General features: G+C 40.5%; 1 protein-coding gene across 1 annotated transcript; it reads right to left on the bottom strand.

The window, feature by feature from the left end:
- Positions 1 to 2,471: 2,471 nt before the first annotated feature.
- Positions 2,472 to 21,930, bottom strand: CHST15 (carbohydrate sulfotransferase 15). Its single transcript, XM_082308402.1, has 7 exons — positions 21,016 to 21,930; positions 19,914 to 20,253; positions 15,916 to 16,053; positions 11,278 to 11,434; positions 6,994 to 7,150; positions 4,226 to 4,373; positions 2,472 to 3,025 (listed from the first exon to the last, which is right to left on the bottom strand). Exons 1-7 carry the CDS (start codon positions 21,601 to 21,603, stop codon positions 2,835 to 2,837), a joined length of 1,719 nt encoding a protein of 572 aa, XP_082164528.1. The 5' UTR covers positions 21,604 to 21,930; the 3' UTR covers positions 2,472 to 2,834.
- Between the last annotated feature and the right edge of the window lie 4,003 nt (positions 21,931 to 25,933).

Raw genomic sequence — 25,933 nt, 5'->3', positions numbered from 1 at the left:
TCTGTGCCTGAAGAAGAGGGGTCTGATACCTAGCGCTGTCACATCACTCAAGAAAATCAAATGTTATTTTATTTCATTCTGAGTCATCAGATCAATACCACTTTTACAGTCTGGGCTAGAGAGCAACATCCTTACCTCCAAGATCCCCTCTTGACAGTTAATTTGCTACTTTTTGATATGTAGCCATGCCACTACCCAACAGCATAAGGTTGCAATGTGTTAAATCAAGAGATCATATTTTGGAGCTCATGAAAGAGATGAAGCCATAGAAGCATCCTTATTGGAGACTTCACTTTTGGAAGGACCACAGGCTCCTACCAGATCATCTATAGCTATAGCCCCTTCTCCACATGTTATTGTGCTACACACAACATGGTGACACTCAGCGCACCAGCCGCTCTCTGTTGAGCTTATCCACGCTTGGGCACATGTGGTCACCACTGTCCACCTTCGTACAGGGAACCTGCAACCTCTCTCCTTCCTCTGAGTCAGAACTAGGCAAGACTTCGATCTAGCAAGGTGCTGGGTATGATTCAGCCTAAAGTAGAAATTTTGACCATGAAGCATGTTCTGATTTAGATTAGATACATAGGCAAAGGGCAGAGAGAATCTCCCCGACTGCTGGTGGACTGCATGGGTCTGCTGGCAGAAATTAGACTTCAGCACCATACATCAGTCTGGCACAAACCAGCGTGTGTGATTTGTTCATTAAATTAATGCTCATGCTAAAAGGTAATGGCAGACACATTCATTAGCTTCTAGGGCAGGTAAGCTAATATCATTAGCTCGTGGTTGTAGCTGACAACCAAATGGAAATATTTGACCATGGCAGATCAGGTTAGCAAACATTCTGTATAGTTATCCTGACCACACAGTGTTGACTCTAATTCATAGCACAGCTTGCAGAAATCTCCAGTGTAAATAAACTGTTGATTGAAAATTTTACATTTGCAAAGAGTGGGGAATTCCTTCCAATTTTCTGATTCATGCTGCCATGATACTTTTTTCGTACTGGTAAAATAGTCCATTCTCAGGTCTCTAACCATTTTTGGTCTGTAAGCATTTCTGAACTAGAACCAATCTGTTCTGGTTGTCTAGAACTGCTTCCCTAAATTACTTGCTTTAGGCTTTCCAAACACCAGACTGAATCCTTTTTAAACAGCGCATTACCAGTTGGCAAAGGACCTAGAAACGAACTTCTGTTACAAAAAATCTCACATGTCATCAATCATATTCACGTGTGAAACGTCCAGCATTCATGAAGTTTCCAGCATTAATTCTCAATTTAGAAACACAGGAGGTGAATAATACATCTCCATGGAGGAGGATGGTGAAGAGTTACCCTTAGCATTTGTAAATGTATTTGTGAATCCATCAGTAGGCTGTATTGTGGGGTCCAACATAAAGCTTGAAAGGGCACATGAAGCCAATTCGAGATGATTCTTTGGACTTTTGATACCTGCTAGCTTGATACCAGCTTCATTTGACCCACTCAACACACTTTCAGGGAAGAAACAACCAGTTTAGCCCTTGAAAGGAAATTATCAACAGGAAGCATTTTCATTCATGTCTTGAAAAAGTCCCTGGCTTAGGCAGACTATGATGCTGGCCAGTTCCACCTGGGGGAAGACTAGAGATTGTAGCTGACAGTGACCCTACCCAGGTGTGTTTGAAATTAAATATTGAATCATTTCACATTTATATAAAAATTTGGCAATTTTAGTCAAATAAAAGCTTTCAAACAGTCCAAAGTTTCTCCATAGCTTTCAAAATTTTTTTTCTCGAGTCTGTATATCTCAACTTTTTTAACTAGATGTAGATATCTTTCCTGAAGAGGGAAGCATGTAATGTGCAACTGATTCATTAATTAACATATCCTTTCTATGAGGATGCAAAATACTGTGCATCCTGTCCATTTATGCATTTAATAACAAGATTTCATAATGATTTTAAAATGCTTATTTCTTTGCAATGGAAAAAAGTAATTGTGTACGACTAAAGAGGAAACTCCATAAAAGTTCTCCATGGCCAGCAACGGACTTTACATCAAGCCCATTAGTGATTTCCTAGGAATATGTGTGAGTGATATGAATAGATGATACGTATCTGTATTTACATGAACAAAATATGGAAGAAAATGGATTTGTTACACTAATCACTGAATGTGGCCTGTTGTTTAGATTTCAGTCATCCATTCTTACCTGGAATATAATATTTTTTTTGACAATAACTGTGGCTAGGAAAGTTCATTTATCTTGAAGATATAAATTAGACTTGGAAATTTACGTAAATGCAATTATCATTTATCTTTGTTTCAGAATTAAGGAAACAAAGTCCTTAGTGCAAGTGAAGACCAGTTGTGAATACGCTGACAAACAGAAACAAAATTTTAGGTTGAATTCAATTAAAAATTTTAATGACTAAATGACATTGATAGTTTGAAAAAATGAATGAATAACATATATTGAAAATGAGATTATAAGTGTAATTGTAGGAAACTGATGCTAATTCTGTGTTGCAGCATCTCAGAGAAGGTTAAACTTCAACATCCCCGTGGAGAGTGTAAGACATCATCTTTATACTAATGCTTTTCCACTCTACTCTTTGGCCGGGGTAAAAGAAGTTGCAATAAACTGATAAGCAAGATGCTTTACATTCTCACAAGGAAAATGTGGTATAACTGTTGGGAAGTGTGCTGACTGAAGGTGAGAGTCTCAGCTCATCAATCGGCTTCTCTTTGGAATGGGAAAAATGTAAATATCCACGCACAAAAATAGAATTTAAAAAAATAAAAACTCCTTTAAGCACTGTATTTGTGGCACTAAATTTACATATTATGTCCTCTTCCATAAAAAAGCATCATCAAAAAGAACTTGTGCCAGTTTTGTATTAAAAGGCCTATAGAAATCTCTTAAAATTGCCTTTGTTGTTGGTAGCATAGGTCCCAGACTTCTGTCTTCAGGTCGTCTAGTGTTTGATGCAGGACTCTTTGTAATCAGAGCTTCTTCTTTCTCACTTAGAGGTCCTGTGGAAAAATAGAATATTATCTTAAAGTATTTCACCAAAAAATGCCCGTGCTAAAGAAGACAAATGACTAACTCAGAAGGTTTGCCAAGGGAAGACAAATGGAATTTGTGTTAGCAGCGATGATGCTTCAGAATATTGAATACAGGCTTAGATTAGTAAAATAAATCACTGCTAGTAAATATGGAAATAATATGTTTTCCTTTCACATTAATTAATCATCTCTAAAACAAGCAACATAAATCATTTCTGGAGGAAGAAATTTGTTTTCAGAAAACAACTATGACATTGTCCTGTCCATTTTGGAGTTGCAATTATTTTATACTATTCTTTCATTTTACGATGTGAGTTTTTAATATCTGGTAGAAACTCACTCATGTAAGCCCTTTTTTTGTTTGTTTTTGAGGTTGTCAGTGGGATCAAAGTGGTACACTGGTACAGCGATGCCCCTATTCCAGCAGTAAATGTAAGCCTTTGACAATATACTTCAGCAAGATAAAAACCCACAGACTTTTCCAGCGTAAACCATATTCAGGAAGAAGATGCCAAGCTCTTCATCTGTTCAATCTGCTACGTTCAAACTTTCTCATCATCTAGACCAGTGTTTGGACCAGCCAGACTATTTTGCAGCCACATTTTCATCCTCTTGCTACTGTCAAATCAACATTGGGCAACATTTTTGTCTGCCAGCGTTTCTCCGAGGATTAGCAACAGATGTCTCAATCAACACAGCAAAACCACAATTTCCCCCGTCTCCCCGGCTAGTAACACAACCTTTCATCATACTCAGATTTAGATTCTGGATTGGTGCGTGCTGGCAACAGCACGCGCACCACGGTAGCACTTCAATTTGTTTAAATTGCGTGGGATAGCTCTTGCACCTATGTAAGCCCATGACAAACAAGCCCTGACTGCCTTCAGAAGCAAGACTTGCTCTCATATGGTAAGATATATCCCTACATTCTGAATGGTTTTGATTTTTTTTTTCTTGATATAGTCTCATTAAGATCATCTAACACCAGCCTTTCTATGGGAATTTGGGAATTTTAATTTTGCTTGACTCCAGGAAACAGGATTAATGTATCCTTCAAGACAGATTCCCACGCTTCTGTTTTGTCTCTTAATAAAGAAAAAAATGACCTAGAAGATGGATAATAATAATTTTTTTGCCCTTATCTCAAAACAGCCAGAAGACACCTACCCAAATCCAGAAACTGGAACACCATGTGCATGGTGTATTTCACATTTGATGCATGGTCCTCCAAGCGAAGAACGAGTATCTGATCTTTGTCAAAAACTGTCAGCCAGTCCAAAAGATACACAACATAGAGCCCAACCTGTAACCTTACCTGTAAGAACAAAAAAAACCAAAACAAAACAAAATTATTTCATCTTACAATCTTCTAGCAGTAACAAACCAACACTCACCTCTGTCTTCTGTGCAAAACCCACAAATACGTGCCTTTGAGGAACCATGAAAAGACAGTATCTGAACATTTTTTAATCTTCCTCTTGTTTTCAGTGTAGCTTAAGGAAATCTTTGCAAATGGCCTTTCTGCTGGTTAGAGATGTCATTTTACTAAGGGCTTGGCTGTGCATTTGCTGCATCAGCCACAGGTCTGCATAAAAGCACTGCACAGAGACAACCATAGGCAAAAGGATGCTCAGCTACATCACCTCCATGCTCCTCCACGCTTGGGATGACCTAGCCTTCCCAGAGACACTGAGGGCTTTCAGCCCCTGGATGAACAGCAGTGGAAGGGAAGATGCTAAGTCCTGCTACCTTCTTCAGGCCCTTAGGCTGCTTATTTCACCTTGATTATCAGCTGCACCAGATCATGCTGCCATAGTACAACTATTCTATTCAGTGTCAGGAATTAGGTTTGGGTGTATTTGTTTTATCCTCTGATTGCAATCATTAGATTTAGATCTAAGCTGCAATAGCAGTGGCGGCTAGACAGTGTTAATGGTGCATCGTCTGAGTATGCAATGAGAGCACCAGACTATGTTAGACCAGAGATGGGAAAAGGCAGTTTTTCGGCCTGTCCTGACCTAATCTCTGTTTTTCTTCCCTCCTCAATTTTACATAACAAGTTGAAACATAAAAAGGATAGTCTGGCATTCTTAAAAGTCCAACCTCCAACTGTGCTTATAAATATTTTTCTAAATCCCTTCAGGCTCAGAAGAGAGAAACATGAATCCCAAGTCCTAAGCACCTTTCATAAAAGAGACTTAACAGCTTCAAGTCACATTACCACAGAACCAATGAAGTCAGATAACAATAGACTCTTGCTTCTTACACTGACTTGTGTGACCTACACTGGTACCGAAATTCCAGTAAAATAAGCCATATTTTGAAGTATTGCTAAGTCATTATTATCATGATGTATGATTCTGATGTGTGTCTTTGGCTGCTTAGCACATTAAGCCTCCATGTTTAGCAGACTTCTTTATATGCATGCTACCCAGCACAGGGCATCAGTAGAGTTTCCCAAGCCATTCTCCTCTCCATAACATCCACATCTGGACTTTTGGTTTGATCACCCTGGCTTGGCATGCCTTTCTCTGGGTAATACACTTTTCACTGACTCTAAGTGAGGATAAGCTGACAAATGCCCCTTTCTTTACAGGTTAACATCTATCAGCAGTGACAAGGTCTATGACACCTCCCTCGTTTCAGGAATATATTAACAAATAGCAAAACAAAATTCTTCTGGTGTAGTCACACGATTAGCAATCTAATGAGCCCACCGGGGAAAATAATCCCTACTTTTTCAATGTATAGCAAACCATGCACATAACAGACTTCAGCAACTTGGCTGAAGCAGCAGCTGAAAAAGCCCACTGAGGAGCACAGTTAGCATTTGTGGTTTATTATGAACACCTGCTTGTGGCTCTCTGGAAAGAGGCATCCTCTGTTCATTTTCCAAAGTATCTTCTTCAGAGGGCTGCCTAAGACAACAAATGAAGATCGGTTCTGCACCCTGAGGATGAAGATAAGAGGAAAAATCTTCCCTTCTGGTTCTCTCTGTCTTTCTCTCCCCACACTGCAAGAAATGCATTTGTACAAGCAGATGGCTGGAAAACAGTGATACTGCCCGGCAGCAGCTCGTGTCTGTGGAGGTCCTGGAGGCTACCATCAAAGACTAGCAGCTCCAGTCTATCTGCCAAGGTAAGTAAGAGGAATGTCCTGTTTGCCCTACTGCTGTGGGGCTCAAGCCTGTGCAATACACTCTTTATGGTTATTTTATTGAGTGGAGGAGGCAATAACTTCACCCCAGAGACAAAGGAGGGAAGTAATCCCTCTGAGTCCTTTACAGCCTGAGCAAATAAAATAGGATTGAATGGCAAACTGGCCAGATGTGATACTTCAAGTCAATCTCTTCCGTATTATTCTCCCCCCTCAAGCAAAATTTGAAGTCAGTTCTACACGAAAAATGTGAATTTTGGAATACGGAGCCTGTAATACTTATCCATTCCCCTGCCAGCAGTTTCTGTATTTCCTTCTACCATTTTCTGATGTGCAGGATTTTAAAAAAAAAAAAAAAAAAAAAAGGTTTTATCTAGTTATTGGTAGCCTTTTCTTGTGAAAGAATACATAATTTATTCTGATTTTGAGGCAATTTCGTACCACAAAGATCCTTGCCAGAGCTACTTTTTGGAGAGATCTGCAAAAAGCTTACACATTAAACTGTAATCTTCACTAAATGTGCTCTCCATACACTTGCACAATAGAAAGACTGTATTATTACTGTTGGCATTCATCAGGGAACAGACTGAGGAGACAGCTGAGCCAGTACATCAGCTTTTACATGCTTACATATATATTTATGTCATCCACTTTACAAATGAAAAGGCAGAAAGTTTTATTTCTTGAGGCTTATTTGCACAGTATTTCGGTATTTTAATAACCTTGACACAACGTACCATTAAACAAGCAAGGAATCAAATGTTCTTGGAAATACGTACGGGCATGGCATTGTTCAGGGTGTTGTTGTAGACACAGGCTCTCAGTGAGTAATCCAGCATGCAATTTTCAAACAGCTGCAGCGATTCTGCCACTTTTTCATGAAAATCTTCCACAGATTTATTAGCACTTGCAAAGTACAGATAATCGGAGTACAATCTGCGAATGAGATACGTGTAAGTAAATGGCAGAGGAAATGAAAGGAGATTTATTTACATGACAATGGCAATCGGTTACATGAATCAAGGGAAAGGGTACATGTGTGCAACATTGCCCCACTGACAGCCAGTGACACATTTTCTATTCATTTTGATGGGTTTTGGCTCAGAGTAACATCCACTCCAGGGAGCTGCGAAACATCATCCCCGCTTTCAAGGTCAGCATCCCTTGAGAACCTGACCCTAGTAATTGTGCGAGACAATATTTTCTCCTGAAGGCAAATTTTTCAAACGTATATACTTTAAATTTGTGTTATCTATGAACAGTAGAACTGGTCTCAGCTGACATTGGTACCCCTCTATATTTGGTGCTCCACACTGCCATGGATAGAAACAGTCCTTATCTCAAAAGTTTAAGTTGAAATCAAAACCAACAGAGGAATGAGATGGGTTAGCAAGAGTGATTTTTATGTGGTTACCAAGCTGGCCATCATCAAAAATAGGAAAGAGCCCAGATTTCCTAGTTTTTGCAGAAAGCTCCCCCTCCAATCCCATATTGTTTCTATGTTGACTTTCCGTCAAAACTGCCCAATTTACAGCATTCCACCTCTTGGGTTTTTTTAAGCTGAAATACTACAGCTAGGTGAATGGTTCACATTTGTGCTACAGTCTGTAGTGCTGCATTCCCCAAGCAGTCCCACCTCTATTTTGAGGACAGCAGGATGTGGCCCCATGGGTGCTGGCAGCTTGCAGGCAAGCAGAGCCCCTGCATCAGCCGCTGCCATGAGCAAGAGCCACCAGCAACAGGGATTTCTTTAAGTTACAGCAGAGGAGTATCCCCTCATTGCACATTTTTAGCACAAGTTTTGCAATTGTTTAATATCACCTAAAAAAGATTATCTTCATGCAAGTCCCTTTGCATGGTGGTGAGGAAACAACCCAAACCCTACAGGCAATAAAATATCTACTTTAGCATTAATCCCTGAAACCTTGATTAACCTTTTCCAAGATAAACATGGTTCAAAGAGACAAAGGAAATGCTCTGACATGGCATAAATATTATGAATTATGAATATTATATACCACTGAACATGATACTTATATTTTCTTTCATATTTAGGCTTACCAACTATGACCAGAACCACAGTATTTTGGAGACAGTTTTGTAACACCTGAGAAGTAACTTCCCCGAGTGTGTTTGCAGCACAAATATTATGCCTCCACAGCACCTAGCTCTCGACACAATTCCAGAAATCCTAGATAAAGTTCAGCCTCTTTCGAAACACACAGGTGTCTAAGAAATGACCTAAAAAAATCGATTTATTTAGGTGTCATTTTATAGCTGCAGTAACCTTTTGTATTGCACTTTATTTATTTTTTTAACTTCCCTAGACTTCCACAGGTACTTAAAAATTCATCATTTAATTTAGAAAATTTAGGCCCTAATCCAGCAAAGCACTTAAGCACAGGAATAGCTCCTCTGCACTCATTATTTATGTTAGTAGTTTGCAAGAACAGGATTGTAATTCCCATATGAAACAAATGAAGACTCTCTGTTCATTTCAAAAGAAAAGGGATACATTTGTTGCAGAATGCTTTTAATCCAATTTTTCACATGCTTTTTAAAAGAAAAATCATGACAAACTATAGAGGATGAGGCAGAGGCACTCAATGCTATGTATAGGAGTCACCAACTAGGAAAGACGGAGACTCTGATTTTTGTCCAGTTCTTCCCAGTCTGGCAAATGCACTTCAGACAGTTTTCTTTAAATGGAAAAAAAAAAAAAAAAAAAAATCTCAGAGAAAAAGGAGGGTACCAGGCTTGGACTAGACTGGTCAGACATCCTATTTCAAAGTGATGCCCACCAGTGCTTGAGGACCACAACCATGGTACCACGCGTGTCCTCTCCCTCTGCAATGGCAGACCTTGGGTCCCTCACGCTGCACCCACCAAAGAGCCACCCCACCAGCTCAGGGTACAAGGACGAGCTGGGGAGAAGCTAGGGGACAAAGCCAGCCGACTCCAACTTAACTAGGGACACAACGGTATCTCCTGCTTGCAGAAAAGTGTGTACATCAACAAGACTCGGGCTTGCCTGGCTTGTCCCAGCGATGGCAGGACCAACTGCTCCTGGCAGAGCAGGTGAAAAGCTTCTTGCTGGGGGAAATCAGCCAGCAAGCATCACTTACAGCATGGGCCCAGCCACAATTTTATTTAAAAAGGTTTAATCTGACTGCTTAGTATTTCTAATCATCCATTAAAATAAACACATCATTTTAAAGACTTGCTGACATCTTATGGAAAACTATGTTCTTGAAGACAAGTTCTCTCTCTGCAGGGCAGTCGAGATTTTCTATATTTCTTTCCATCTGTTTTTAATTCTGGGGACATCTGCCTGGAAATAAAACCTTTGCTGATTAGGATTTCAGCTGTTCCGGCTACTTGAAGTCATTACCCTCAATCACCATCCATTACAATGAAATAATGACACCATTCACACGCACTAGCACAAACCTTGATGTCCTCCAAATATCCCCTGCTGGGGGATAGACCAGCCCCTGTGCAGGTTAGATCAGACCCTGTCCCAGACCCTGTGCAGCACCCACGTCCTCCCGGCTACTGCAAGGTAACCTGCATCGCTGGTGGAGCTGCCCCGGCTGCCCCTTCTGCCGCGGCTGCTTTTGCTCCTGTAGTTCAGATGAGCTATCAGCAACAAGGGCATAGGGAGTTGTAAACAAAAAGAAACCAATTCATCATAAATACAGTAAGGGAGATGAAGCTGACTTTTTGTCTCACCCTTATTAAAGCTGGCAAAGAGCTACACCCACATTACAGAGGGTGGTTAAAGCAATCAGGGTATTTGTTGGTAATTTACATGAGGAAGCCACTTCAGCCAGCTCTCTCGCATAAAATTACCATCTGTTAAACCTTGAGGTCAGGAGATGCCGTTCAAAGTTGAGAACTATATTTCCTGACACAGGAGATGGGAAGCACTCGCGCAGCTCTGCCTGTCCCCAGTAGCCATGTCCTACCATCGGGGAAGCTCGTCAAGGAGCACTCGCCCCTTCCCGCTGCCGAGTCGCTCTGGGCAGCCGCCGGGCAGCGGGGTACGGGCTGCCTGCACAAGGGCCCCGTGCCTGCCCCTCTCCCAGTGCCCGAGCTCTCACCAGAGCCTGGTCCCCATCAGCAGCAGCATTGCCTTCTCTTTGCTGGGTGTTTCTGGGGCTTTGCCCTTGAGCACTGAGAATCCTGAATATCCCTCCAGAACTGCAGAGAGAAGCAATTCACACCCCCTTGGTCTGATCCTTTGGACTCTGGCTCCATCCCCTCCACCCTCCCCCTTGCCCTCATCATCATCCTCCTTCGGAAGACAGAGTGGAAAAAATGCCCTAGAAATCTGGAGGAAGACTGGAGAGAAAAAGTGAAATGCAAGTGAAAAGAAGAACATTCATGGCTAACACAATGGAGAACCATTCAAGAACAGCCCACAGCTCTGCAAACGTAGAGCCCTTCCACTGCAGACAAAGTCAGGAAGACCAAGGATGAACTCCTAAGCAGTTGTTAGTTGTGCAAGCTAAAATTGTCTAGGGAAGCTTTATATAACTGTTGCACCAAGCATTTTTAAGACTAAAAAAAAGTTTGTATCATATGCTGACTCTGGAGCTATTTGCAATCTTTTAATCATTTTGAGCAGTATGCCCCTTGAAGACATAAACCTTATTACTTAACATGAATTGAAGCACTTCACAGGACCACTTATGCCAAGACATGCAAATGCAGTGCCATACTCAGTCTAGTGAGCCCTGCTGAGAACCAGGCCATATTAGCTCAGGTAATGGCATTATATTGCATTTGGCAATGTATAAATTATTTTTTCAGAGTAGCTCAGGTGTCCACGCATGGCACTCGCCATGGTATTTACACTCACATGCCCCTCTTTAAAACACTATCGCAGTCACATCTGCCAAAATACACAGAACGTAACCCCTTGGCAGCTCTCATCATAAACCAAGTAACTCTGTCAAATACCATGTGAACACTTAGCTGCATCCAAGAGAGCGAGAGTAAATAAAATTATTATAGTAAGAAAACTTTCTTGTGTACTTAACAACATGACCCTCGCTCACCTTTCAACGGGGTCTCTCAGCATGATGATAAGTTTGGCATTTGGTTGGAAGGCATGGATAAAATCCTGGATTAAGAAGGGAGGTTCTCCTTCAGTACTGTTGTCATAAAAGAAAATCCAAGCATTGTTGTCCCACATTGTCGAGGCACTGGCCTCCCCTAAAAATGAAAAGCATCTCTGTTAGTAACTGATTTCATTCTTTGTATTGGAGTGGAAATCGGATGAATTTTGAACCAGTGTAGACTGTTTAAAATTGACTCTATTAATTTCAACGTACCTTGGTTCTTTCAAATTGATCTGGCTAATGCTCCCCAGAGCCAGAGCAATCACACTGCCTTGTACCTTTGTGAACATAGTGATGGTTAAGGCAGGTTTTATGTAATTCCACCCGAAATATTACTCTCCACTAACCACACTGCTTCCTGTTAGTGGTTAACGCATGCAAATATATTTGATCTGGGCTGAAATGGGCTGCTCAGGGTTTTGGCCCACCCCCCAGCGAGGAGGCAGGAGATCGTCGCTGCCGAAGACCTGCTGTGCTCCCTGTAGCACCCCAAGGGTTGGTTTTAATGCTCCTGATCTCCGAGAAGTAAGTTGCTAACAAACTGTACAATTTGACACAAAATAAAGAAAAAAGGTGGAAACCACGACTCCAGCGGGTCATTAGCGTTTAGAACATAAACAGGAGAGTCAGTGAGCACATTGGAAATATTAAAAAAAAAATGCACCAACGAGCTGAATTGTGTCACTGCTGTTTGAAATACCTCTTTTTGAGAATTAGCCATTATCAGAACTTTTTTATATAACTACAATTATTCATGTAGATTAAGTCAAATATAAGTATTTACTAAAGATTAGACAAAAGAAAAAGTCTATAGAATAAATATCACATTTGGTTAAACACCAGATTCTGATATCCTCAGTTTCTGAAGAAGCTTACTCCAAAAGTAATGCTACAGGGAGAAACACAATCAGTAACGTCTCTGCCAGAACAAGGCATATGATGCTTCAGCTCCTAAATAAATGATCTGATATAATGTTTTGAATTGTGTAATCTTCCTTGGTTTTTTTTAGTAATACTGGCATTTACATGGCACACCACTGTTTAATAAAACATATACAGAAGCTTTTTGGAAACTTCCAATCTTTGACAGTCTAATGAGAGCTAATTCTTGTTAATGAGGTTTTTTGAATCAAAAGGAATGAGATGAAAAAATAATAAAGTTGTAGGTTTACAGACTTGCACATGGTTTCATTTTTTTTTTTCTCTCTCCTGGGAAAGTCCAATAAAGATTTCAAAAGATAGCCAAAACACAACATGAAACAGGTACTGGCTCCAAACTCCAGCTTAACATAATGTGATTCATTAATAAAGTCTGGGAGTTGTTAGAAAACATATTAATCTTCTGTCATGTTCATTTTGCCTGTTTTCAGAAGGAGGAGATCAGGTCCATGGGCTAAAGGCGGGTGTCCACAACAGCTCTGCTTTTTCATTCTAAATTAATTAGCCAAAGTACTGCCTAATCATCAGTGGGCTTTGACTTGTCAATTAAAACTCAATTAGCCCAGCTCCCGTGCTGGGTGAAGCAGAAACACAAAAGGCTAAATATAGGACGAGAGCTGAGATAGCTGTACCACAAAAGCATCATGCAGCTATTTCTGTGCTATCAGAAGATGGTATAATGCAAATGGGTACGAACACTTGCATACATGGATTTACAGAACAGTGCACTCCAGGGACAAGAGCGACCTTGGAAAGGCACTGCTACATCTCCCTGACAGGAACGGCTAGGCTTAAACTGCTCCCTCAAAAATGTTTGCCTAAATCAAGCCAAAGATTAAAGTCCATGACCTCATCAAGCCATCTATTCGTCTCCAGAATAGCTTTTATGATCTGCCTTCATACTTCTCTGCTCTGTAGACCTCTGATCATATTTGATGCTCTATCAGATTTTTTCCAATTAGCTCATATATAGTGACCAAACCTAAGAACATCTGCTTACACATGTGCTACCTGAACTAAATAAAATCAGTGCATTTACACATAAATGGGCAGATTCTCTTAACATCACAGACCAGACCACTCCACAGAAATTATTTCAGCTGGATCAGCTGCCACCACCAAAACTCTGCAGGCAGTGCACGAGCAAGGGGAGATCACAGGCACACGACCGAATCATGCGAAACCTTAACAGGGACTCAAGGTGCTGCTCTAATGCAGCCAGTCCAGGATAGCCTGAGTTCAAGGCGGCAAATCTTCCCAAAACAAGATGATTGTCAAGAATTAGGGCGGGGGGGAGGATTAAAAAAAAAAATCATTCTGGTCTCTGCTGACTCTTACAATTTTAATTTCCTGAAGCAGCCAAAAATACTCCTGACAATTTGAGTGTGCCTTTCTGTTTTATAATATAGATTTAGTATCTGCAAAGAGAGCGAGCCATACTAAACATGAGATAAATGAATCACTGCTGTAGCAATTATGTCAAATTACTGCAGGCAACCAAAAATATATTAATTTTCTTATGGACTTAAAGAACATATGAATTACTAAATTGCCTAAAGAATAGATGTATAACCTCTTTATGCAGTCATTAATGGATTAAAATCATACTGTGTTTTCACAAGACAGTCCTCTGAATTTATCCTATTAATGATCACAAATAAACAAGTCCTGCTCAGAATGCCTCAGGCTAGATCAGTGTTGTCCTCTTTGGTTCATCTCTAAGCAGATGTCAGGTTTTTTTGGGAAAATGCAATTATAACCCACTTAGTATAATATCCAAAGAAGCTTAACTTTTCAAAATAATGTAACATGACGAACTACTGAAATGTTTGTAGTTTTAATTTGATTTTTCTTTCTAGTCATCTGAAATAAGAAAATGGAGGATTCTAAGCAAACCTGATATTCATACAGATTCATTTTAGACTAGCTAGCTTTGTTTTGTTTTTTACCAAGGTCGTAAAAGACTGACTTAATGAGTATAATCATTCAGGACTTTTCCTGTAAACTTAATAAGAAAAGCGAACAGAACCTTAATGAAACAAGAAATGAGACTACAGGAAAAAGAAACACAAAGTGAAGTCTAGAAAAAGCTGTAACAGGAGGTAAGTAATCAAAGATGTACGTTGCCAATTAGATTAGTGAATTTAATTAGTATAAGCACTTCACCCATGAAAGGACAGGAGATATTATTGTAAGTAGGAGGAAAATCCGCAGATGTCCTTGATGGCAACATTTCTTAAGATCCCATCTTGCAAATTTTGCTCAATGTTGAATATTTAATAAAGCAAATAATAGACTTAAAAGGAGGCTGAGAAAGTATTGAACAAATGTGACTATAGCCAAGTCTCTGGTTTCGTCACCATTTCATCAAGCCAACAATATGTTAAATTCTTTTGGTTAGAATGAGACAAAAAAAATTATTCTGAGGGTATTCCCTCTGAGGGCAGGCAGCAAAAATCTTGTCTCTATTTTCTGTATAATAACGACTTCAGGCCTACTTGAAAAGTCTCTTTTCAACAGGGAACTCTCTCTTGCACAACTAGTATTTTCATGGAATGTGTCTGGTTTCCCTGGGAAATTTTGAGGCGACAGATTAAGACTGGTAAAACTCTCTTCCCCTCAGTTATCTGGTTTTAGCAGACAGCAAAAGCAGAATTTAGAAATTTTTCGTGACGTTCCTCATGGGCACTGTAAACCAATGGCACCATGGACCACAGTGGATGAGCACAGTGGATCGACCGCTGTGTGTCACGGAAAGCAATCCGGGGATCCCTCCCTAGAGCCCAGTCCTAACCGTGGACTTCCATAAGATACAACACAACAGCATTTCTAAACCATTTTTAATGCTAGTCAGGTAATTTAATATCAACTGAAACCGTAAGATTATCTTCAAATAGTATCCTGTACCATGCCTCTAGGTTCCACACCTGAAAAAAAAATATCATGCAAGATAGCTTCAACTTGACTCTCTATATTCCTGCCCTTGAAACTTGCATTGTCTTTGCTGTTAACGAAGCAGCTCAGGGTTTTAATAATTTTTATTTCAGTCCACCACAGGCTGCATAGGGATGATGACACAAAATATAGTGGTCCTTCTTCCTACATATATCTTATGTTGGAGCTTGAGAAGAGCCGCTTGGAGCTGTGTTGCCATCATGGAAACTGTCTTGTCAGCTACAGGATTTCTACAGCACCCATTGTATGTTGTAATATCACAACTAGTGAGTTATCCCAGCCACATTGCTATAGCATTTGAACCTGGTGCTACAGTCCCGTGGCTACAGGCAAACCCCTAATAATGAAAACAGAATGAAAACAATGTTTGAAGGAGTCACCAAGGTCATTCTCACTCCTTTTTTTTAAAAGGATTTAATTAAATGCTGATGTTCTTCAGACATTTATTGCTTGCTCAGGCATTTTCTGAAGGTAATCACAAATTTTTAACAAAGCAAGTAACCACCCTGCAGGAAAAGGCAAGAACTTCTGCACTATCCACGCACACCAGAGAAAACCAACGTCAGGGGCTCTGTGCTGTGAACCATTCACATCTGGGAAAACGTCCCTCTCGTGCCTCAGCTACGAACGATGCCAACCTGGACCTACAGAGCCATATTTCAGAGGCTGTATTTGCCCTACCAATTATGATGTCGTTCATCTTGCCGCGCTCTTCGCTCTGCAGCACACCCTGAATCTGATGTGCTGCTAAGTCAAACAGATCAAGGTAATCTTCCACTGGGTAGCGATCATGAAATCCATCCCTCAGACGAATGATTCCTAAAAACAGTGAAAAGAGAGAGGTTAAAAAAAAAAATAATAATAGCGGGGCAAGATTAACTGCTGGTGTAAACCAAGACGGCTTTATTGACGTGGCTGGCACCGAGCCAGCTAACGTCAGCACAAAATTAGACCGATGAAGTGTAAAACTCAGATAAAAGTGCCAATAATGAAGTAGCTGAGATTCGAGATACTATACGATTAAGCCATAAATTCACAGTGATAGGAAATATCTTAAGTGTTCTGTTTTATAGTTCCTGCATGAATGGCTTGCATTTATTTTCTTCTAAATTTAGCTTTTGGAATGAATATAAAAGACCAGATTCTGCTTTCATTTGCACCAATATAAATTGAAGTAATATTGGACTCCCACTAGATTTACTGTATTGAGATTGAGAACAGGCTCCGATGCCAAATATGCAAATCAACATGCACTTATCAGAATCAGAAAAGTGGGAAATCATTCATGGTTTTATCTTTCACAAGTATGACAACAAAGCTCCACAATAGCGTCTTATTTTTCTCCTCTCCCTCCCTGCACTCCAGGGCCTGTTCAGTATCACCTTCTCCCTGCATTTCTCACAATCTTGAGCTACATCTGTGACTTTTATACTCCTTTTCCCACTTTTGTTTCCAACTCTAGTCTCACTTCTCCACTTTCAGTACATGCTGCCTGTGCTCGTCTTTGCATTCTTGCTTCTTACCATACCACAAGAGAGTTTTTCAAGCAGGCAGAGGTCAAGGACAGCAGTGGGAAGGCAACGGAGTAGGAGCAAAGCTAAGAGTATAGAGCAGGACTTAGCTCTCCCTTTCCTGTTCCCTTAAGGCCAATAATTACCAATTATGTGAGAGGAAAGCTCAGCAAGGGAGTTCTTTGGTCTATTCCCTTGGATTTTCCCCTTTAGGAAAGTGGGATTTAATGAGGGTAGAAGAAAGCTCAGCAGTGTATTTTGACTTGTTTTGAAGGGAAAAAAAGGTACATGCATGGTGCTACAGACTGCCTTGTTTTGTTGCCACCCCACTCATGGGAATAGAAATCGTGGCTAAGAGCCAGGAAAGGGAGAGAGTCAAGATGGGACAAAGTCCTGTAGAGCATCAACCATCCCAGCAGAACGGGAACGTGGTGATTTGCGAAATGGGGCCTCCCCAGGAGGGCTGTTCAGCTTCAGCTGAAATTAGTCAGTCTCATAAAAATCCACTGAATCAGAGAATGCCATAGAACAAAGAGACTTTCTTCTCCAGATAAATGTTACAAACTAAACCAAGTTAATAGCCAGGAGCACAGGAGTCATACCCACTAGCTGGCTTATAAAGGGGGCTGTCTCAGTTTCACTTGTTATTCTATTTGTCATATTCTCTTTTTTTACTTTGTTTTTCTTTTTTTTTTTTTAAAGAGTAACCATTAGCTAACATACTGTTCAGGCAGAGAGAAAGGACTGAGCCACCAGGAGCAAAATTTAATCTTCCATTTTCAGTGGCAGACAGCCAAGATGATGATGGGAAGGTCATCTCAACAGATCTCCCTCCCATGACATCCTTAGCTCTGCAATCTTTCCTTCTTCTTCAGCTTTAGAAAAGAACTTCAAAAATTTAATTACACAAAGAAAGTTCTCTTCAAGGATCTGCACTTCATCCCCAGTGGCAGACCACAAGATCGTGCAAGTGGAGAGTTTGTGAATGCCAGCACGGAGATAGGAATGCATCCTTGTTCTCAAATTATACGCACTCCAGCCTGATTTCTTACACTCTTCTGCCTGTTTGGTAGGTCCAGTTCTGAGCTTTAGTGAGTCCAGTCCTGCTTTAGTGAGGCTGGATGCACTACTTCCTCCAACATTAATTCCAAACATTTATGTTGAGGCTAATGTAGATGTAGAGAACTATTTAGTATAAAGGATTTTAGCCTAACATATCAGTTCAGTTCAGCCTTTCCTGCCAGCACTCTTATGGAAGACACGATTTTCCACAGATGGTTTTGCTGACAGTCCTTGCATCTCCACACCCAGAGACAAGCAGCACGGCATTTGCATTGGAAGGCGTCCAAGTCTAAAATCCCCTTTCTTCACTGATCTGACTTTTCACCTTCAGGTCAGGAGGTAATTCTTATAATTTGTCTTCAGTCAGCCGCTGATGGTGATAAACGAGTGTCTTCTTGTGGGACTTCAGGGGGCACCACGATGCTTCTCTTGTTTGACTTTGTAACTAGCCCAGCTCCCCCATTCACACTGGAACCTCCTAGGAGCGTCTCCTAAACTGGACCAAATTATCTCAAAAGCAAAACTGTATTTTCATCATATTGCTTTAACTCTTAGTTTATAACAAACATTTAGAAAATGTCTAAAAAAGTATTTTAGCTACTTTCTTATGGCATTTGCAAAGGAAGAAAATACAAACTCTAAGAACACAGCAAAATTATTTCTCTATGAGAAATATGAAATCCTGGCTCTGTGGCTGAGCCCTCCTCCTCAAAGAGCAGCAAGGATCAAAGCCCCCTTCTGCAAGAGCTCACAGGTTCTTCTGGGCTCCAGGGCACGGGGAAGGGAGATGGAAATGGCAACACCACATGCAGGAGAAATAAAGAATTGAAGGTACGACCCTGAAATAAAGAACAGAAGTAGCACTGCAGGTGTCCCGGTCCCTCAGAAAGTGTCCTTTCTTGCTGTAAGCCACAGCAGTTCATTAGAAGTGACAGTTTCCCATGTCAAGGAAGCTCAGAAAAGCACCAAAGGAAAGCAGTGATGCAAAGTCCTCATCAACTGATCTACCCCACAGTGCTAGGTTTTTCCTTGTTCCAAAGGCAGTGTCTGCAGTAAAGGAACAGCAAATCGGAAACAGAAGTGAAGATAATGTCACCGTAAAATAACCAATATCTTCCTCTTGGAAATAGTAGTATCACTGAAAAGCCTGTGATCTTTGATACCAAAGTCATACAAAGAGAGGGCATACCAGCACTTAAGAGCTAGACCCAACAGTGGGAAAATCCAGAGCCTGGGTGGAAGCATTATATGCACCCGCATTTAGAGGAAAGTGCTACGCACACCGCAGAGTCAGGAACTGAAACTGGGTCTTTTGTGTCTCATCTAGTCTCTAACCACAAGATTGACCTTCCTTGGCACCCGGGAAAGAGAGAACAAGAAGGACATAAACACTTCAGATGGATAAAACAATGCGTTCAGCCCCACGGCCCTCAGGCACCCTTGGAAGGTGCAATCAAGAGGGGTGGATGCGTCTTGCTCCAGCAGGCCATAACCTCAACTATTCAAGTCTGCCTTCAGAGACGAAGGGTCACTTCATGAAATATTGATGTCACCCAGGAAAAGAGCATCAAGGATACGTGCAGGTTCCTCACTGTGAGCAAGCTTTCTCATGCAGAGCATCTCTACTGTTCCGTGCTTGACTAGAGCTGCAACACTAACGAAGCTCCTACCACAAAGCACAGTTGTGCCCTTTTTTTATTGAACTATAAGGACTGAAGCCACCCACATTTCAAATACCAATGCATCATTTATTCATGTAAGGAAGGCTTTGCAGAATTTTGCAACACAAAACTATCATTTCTATTCTTTAAATCTCCCATCACAACCTAATAGTTCTTCTTCCTGCTTTTACAAATTCACACGGTTGGTTTTATCTAGTGCCTTTATTTTTTTCCTAGATTTTCCAAACCACTGGAAATAAACCAAATGAAATGTGCATCATCTCAAGCTTTAACCCAAAATATCATTAAACAAAAGCAGGCTGGAACCTACTGAGTATCCACCCAGTATGAAGCAAACCCATAAACTTCATCTCAAATATATACAAGAAATGTCAAAGTTTAACAGAGACAACGCGCTTGAATACCAGAGGACATGTTTACTCACCAAACCGTTTTCTTGTCCACCAGTGTGGCTCTTTGATTGCTGAGAACCGAACGTCGGGGTGCAGCCTGAGCCGGTCGTACAGGTCCGTCGTGCCACACTTGGGCTGGCCAATGATGTAGAAATGGGGGAGACAGCGCAGGCGGTAGTGTTTGTCCTTATAATGGTACAAGTGGTTCCAAAATACCTTCCTGAGGTAATCAAATATGGTTCGAAAGCGCTTTGAATACAGTGCATAGGAGTTTGTTGCATAAGGATCTGTGGTTGTGTTTCCTCTGTACTCTTCATACCAGCAAGGATTCTTGCTATTTGGAAGGAATTTATTAGGAATTACTGAAAACATCTGCAACACAAAGAACAACAATTTCAGTCAAGGCAGCAAAAAATTGACAGTTATACTTTTCTAACTTAGCACAGTAAGAGAACACAACAGAAACATCACGTGGACATTTTGAACCCTTATTTTTTTAACTACAAAGTTGACCTAATTGAGTTCTTCTGATGACCCTGGAACCAAATCCTGTACAAACAGTTGGACTGGGAGAGGAGCGCATTTAGAAATTCTTTGATTTTAAGGCCAGAAAGGACCTCAATAATCCCCCAACTCCCCTGAAACCCCAAGAACTGATTTTTAAAGTCAAACACATAACACTCAAATCAAATTAACTTCCAGTTTTTGAGTCTGAAATACAAGGTTTGCAATGACTGGATTTTCAGGGAGGCACACTGGTAACCAGTTATTAGAAAGGATCTTTTCTTATTTATCATTTAAGGTGACTGGCAAATATAAGTCAGAATGATTTTGCATGAGAGAAGGTAAAAATTCAATTAGATTGTACAGCTATCGGAAGACTGTCTGATTTTTTGTTTTGGGTGTCAAGACCACTTATATAACTCATCTATTTTGCCCATGACTCAGAAGGATGTGATCTACAATATCAGCTTTTCAGCTGGTGCAAATCAGGAGGCTCTAGATGGTGTAAATCATGGTGTATATGAACATCTGAGCAGTTGCACTTTGTTTTATCTCAGTAGAAGATTGACCCAAAAGTCTTGAAATAAGCAGGTACACAGCAGTTTCAGACACACTTTAATTCATACTTACATGTGGTTCTTCTTTCCTCAGCTCTTCTAAATCAGGGCGCTGTCTCGTTATAAACTCTATCTTTGAAGTAATAGTGTCAATAATTAATTTAATGCTTGGATAATCCTTTACGTATGAAATATTCATTTTAGACGGCTGGTAATGGTCTTTCATGTCACTAAGGCTTTCATTGTCCATTAAGCTTGGGTTGCTAGTAAAAGCTCCGTAATGGAAGGGAGATGGTATTAACAACAGGCCATGCTTGGCTCCAGTCAGTATGTAGGATGCCATCACTAGAGTCATTATAATCAGCCCAAATATTAAGCTGCATAGCTTCCCCTTCCTCAAGCAGAAAAATCCATTCCAGCTTTCACTGTGATCAGTCCTTACTTCCAGAACCGCAAGCAACTTCATCTGCTTGCTATCGGTGTACAAAGGGATCTTATTTTCTCTTTTGCAAACAGGACACTTCTGGTTATTATGATTAGGTCCACGGCATCTGAAACACTGTCTGTGCAAGTCATTTGATAATAAATGTATGCAACAGTTAATGCAATACCTCATATTACTACTGTTAAACACCTGTATTAACGAGCCAAGCACAGCCATAAAAACGTTGCTGGAGCGTATGAGTCATCTTCTGTAAGGCTGAAATTATTTAATTCCTTGAGTGATTCTACGACTACTCAGCAACACAAAAGGACAGGTTCAACCCAGAATAGTTAAAAGCACTCAAAAAGTGACATATGTCATATAAAGAAAAAAAACAACAACAACAACCAACACACAAAAATAGATGTACTGTGGATGTGGTTTCAAGGATTTGGCTCAGTAAGAGGAATGTGGCGAAGTAAGAATCAGCTACACAGCTGGCTCAAGTTTTTCCCATTGAACAAAATGAGAAGGAAGAAAAATTGTTACGTAGCGTGAAGATATGCAAAAAGTAAAAATAACTCATTGTCTTCTGATTTATGCTGAAATAGGCAAATATGGGTAGAAATTCCCAGGTATTCTTAAAACAAGTGGGTTCCAAACCAAGCTGCTGCTAGTGGAAGCTTCATCTTCCCAGAGATGGTTTCGAAGATTTGCATTGTACAACCTAAAGAAACAAAAACATATATATAGATACACACAGAACAGCAGACATAATATCTATGTTCACTTTCATTCAAAGCCATAGCAAGTACAATCTACCACAAGTAATTTTACAGCTCTATTTGAAAGATGTCTTCTGTTTGCCAAGTATATTAATTACAGCACTCACGATATTAAACCCAGGAAACATTTGGCTTCAAGCTCGCAGTGAGTTGCCCTTTCTTTTCAATCACCCGTCTGCTCACATCAATGAACAGTCGCTACCACAGGTAACACTACAAGACTTCCCTCAGCTGCTCACTAACCTATCTAACAGATATTAATCTGCTCTTTAAATATGGAAGTATGTTTGGACAGTGTCCAGTAACACAGGTTTAAATATTCAGCCTCTATCTGTGCGTGGGGACCTTAAATTAACTGTCCTGAAGTGGGGAAGGAACCTAGTTGAGAGGACAAGGCAGGGATAAGATAACAGACTCCTTTCAAGCATATGAGATAAAAAGCCAAACAAAAAAAACAAAAGCCACAAGTAAAACATTCAGCAAATTGAAGCAATTAAATAATAGACAGGAGCAAAAGCTCATGACAGGATCTCTGGTTTCTGGACCAAATGATTCTGGGACAAGAGTAGCCACCCGCGACGCACTGCAAAGCCACCGAGATACTTTCAGCACTACTAGCCAAACACGTTTTGAAAACATAGCACTCACTAAAAATGGCAAGACGTGTTACTTAAGTGAAACATACAATCAGTACTGCAGCTTCAAGGCAAGACCCTGGATCCAGCAATTCCTCTTAATGGTGTGCACTTTGGTACGGAAGAGGTCATGCAGAAACCACAGGAGCGGCTGGCCCCTTGCTACAAGGCAGCCACCACAGGCAGGGACTTGAGCACTCGTGCATCCCATGAAGGTCTCCATGCCCACACAGACCAGAGGCTGAAGCACCCTGCTGCACAGGGTACGTGCTGTCCTCCTTTAAACACTTCAACACCAGGGCTGCTTACAGCCAAGAAGTGACCAGGGTTGTTTAAAGTATTGATGTCAAGCTTTGGTCTTGGTTTGAGCGCGTCCATGCTTGGCTTTCCAGGCAGCATTCAGAGCAGAGACACTTAAAGTCACAAACAAATCATCAGCTTAAGGATGGTCTTAATTAAAGCATATTTATGCCTAGCTCCTCTAGAATTTCTGTTTTCATGGTTTATTAAATACCTTACTGGAACAACCCACATTTTAAGGTCAAAATCAACTCTCTATTTCGAGAAGCAAAATTATCAAATACAAAAGTTCACAGATAATATACCTTCTTCTATATACTAGAAAATGTTTTTATTTTCTAGAATTACTTTTCTGGGGGAACTAAAGACAGCAAATATTTTAAAACAATCTTGAAAAGACAGAAGCAAAACAATAAACTGGCATAGGATGAAAAGGAAAAGAAAAAGATGGGGAAAACCGAAGGGGTTTAGTAATTAGTAATTTTAGTAAGACCTAGTAATGTACAGCTCTGATGGGCAACTTCGATTTTGGCTTTTGTTACCTGATAAAGCCAGAACTTCCCTTTAGTCCCTGGGAATGAAGATACCTTAAGGCTCCAGTGCTGTGATGCTCCTTGTCCATCCCGATGTGGATACTCATGAGAGCAGTGACCCAGTTCCCCCCCAACACCTCCATTTCCCAGCATCACCCAGGACCTGGTCTGCCACAACCCGCTTTTCAGCCCTTCCGCAGACAACCCCAGTATTAACCTGAGTAGTTACCCTGAAGGCTCAATAACAAACAGTTTTAACCATATTGTGACTAAGAGGCTCAATATTCCCCCTGAAGAACAGAAGAAGGACTGTCCCCTCTGTGTGCAGCCAATGAAGGGCATATGGACTCCACAGACAACATATAACGCTTTGTTACAGATAAAGCAAGTTGGAAGAATTCAGGAGCACGACAGCTTTACCTGAACAGAACTTTTGCCCAGAAGACTATGGTTGATGAAATGCTAATTAATTAAATTATTTTTCAGATTAAGTTAATCTGTGTTATAATTAACTTCACTAGACCAGAGAACCAGCTCATTGCTTTATGGGATATCTAAAGGTCCAACATTCACTTTTGCTACTTAAATGAAAACACATTTTCCAGGTCATCTTAATGAAAATATGAAATAGGAGAGATATTTGACAATTCACACTTATGAAAAATTAGCACACTATCAGAGTAACATGAGAAAATCAGCACCACTATAATTCTCATCTAGGTACAATTCTCCTAGTTAAAAGACACCTCAGTAACCATACACATTTTTTTTTCTCATTGCTCTTTGCCAGTGGTTGCTTCCTCTGGACCCACATTAGTTGCTCCTTCTCTGCAAAAATCCGTCTTTCCTTTTGAGGCACAGAAATGCTTTTTCTCTGCATTGTTTCCAAACATCTTTCTTTCTTCCCTATCCTCCAGTGCCCTTCATCCCACCCAAAACCATGTAAGTTAACTCATCCTTTCTCCCACTTCTGTCTTCAGCAGAAATCTTCCTGTCTGACTTTGTCCCTTGGCTCCTGAGAAACAACACAGACTTACACGTTTCTGAAGAGCACGTTTGTGTAATGTTCAAGACACAAGTAATGAAAATAATTTCTCATGATGATATGATGGATACACAAAGGGTCCTCTGATTACTCCTACAACACACCAAATCATAGAAGTATAATCATTAATAATTCTAAGTAAGTCCCAGAATTTGGCTATTTTGCCTTTAGCTCTTTCAACTCTTCTTTTGAATTCTTAAGAAACATTGATATAACTTTGGATAATAACTCCTGGCTCATTCCTACAAAAGTGTCCTGGTCAAATGGAGCAGTCATTTCAGATCCTGCGTTACTCATCATTCTTCTAGCTGCATTTTTGTATGAGACAAAAGGCTTTTGTAAAATTATTTGTATTCTCGATGTTTCTCCCACCTAATACTGTCACATATCGGAGAACTAACGCAATCAGAGCAAGCAGGCTGTATCTCAAGGGTTCAGGAATAATTATTTAGACAAATACTGAATGAAAGAATTTGCAAAATACCTTCCTACAAAAAAAGTTCATTTCCTTAATGAGTTTATTCTACAAGTCAGATGAGGCAGACAGAAATCGTAGCATAATCACTACTGACTGTATTTAAACCAAAGGAAAATAAATCAGTGTAAGACTTCTCAAAGAAACTAGTTTCCGAAACTTCCTAAAGAAACGGGCCTGTGATGATTTTGACAGAAGTGTGAATGACTACAGAGACGACATCAGATTAATATGTGCCATATTAAAACCAGACAGTTTATGCTTTCTTACACATAAAATATTCCTCCCCCAAATGAATGTCCAAAAGAAAAAGACAAGCTATGGAAAGGCAAGGGGAGAGAAGAATCCAAGATTTAAAGCAGGAAAGAGCTCAACAGTTGTCCAAACACCACCGACGGTCCTAATTGCTGGAGAGAAGGAGGATGAGAAAGGGAGGTCCTGACAAGAAGTGGAAAGTTGCCCCTTTGCAAGTCAATATTTCAGGCAGCAATAAGACACTTGAGAAAAAGATTTTCAAAGAGGAAGCAAAGGAAGCTGGAGGGGACTGAAGTACCGTCAGGGCAGATTCGGACATCATCAACAGAGGTAATAGAGGAAGTCATGAAAACAGAGATAGTTCCCCAAAAAAGACAGTAGAAAAAGAGAGGATGGAGATGAGGGCCGTGGTAAGAAAAGATAAGAAAAGGGAGGTGAAAAGGCACCTCTTAAAAAAGTTGCACAAAGAGGTTACAGGTTACAGTGGTAGCTATAAAAGGATCTGGTATCCAGGAGGTAGCCTACTGCATCACTTCAGT

Source organism: Platalea leucorodia, assembly GCF_965183815.1.
Source record: "Platalea leucorodia genome assembly, chromosome: 4".
In the NCBI taxonomy this organism is placed as follows: Eukaryota; Metazoa; Chordata; class Aves; order Pelecaniformes; family Threskiornithidae; genus Platalea; species Platalea leucorodia.
The sequence above is the reverse complement of the archived record's forward strand: the minus strand, read 5'-3'. Positions and strand labels throughout refer to the sequence as shown.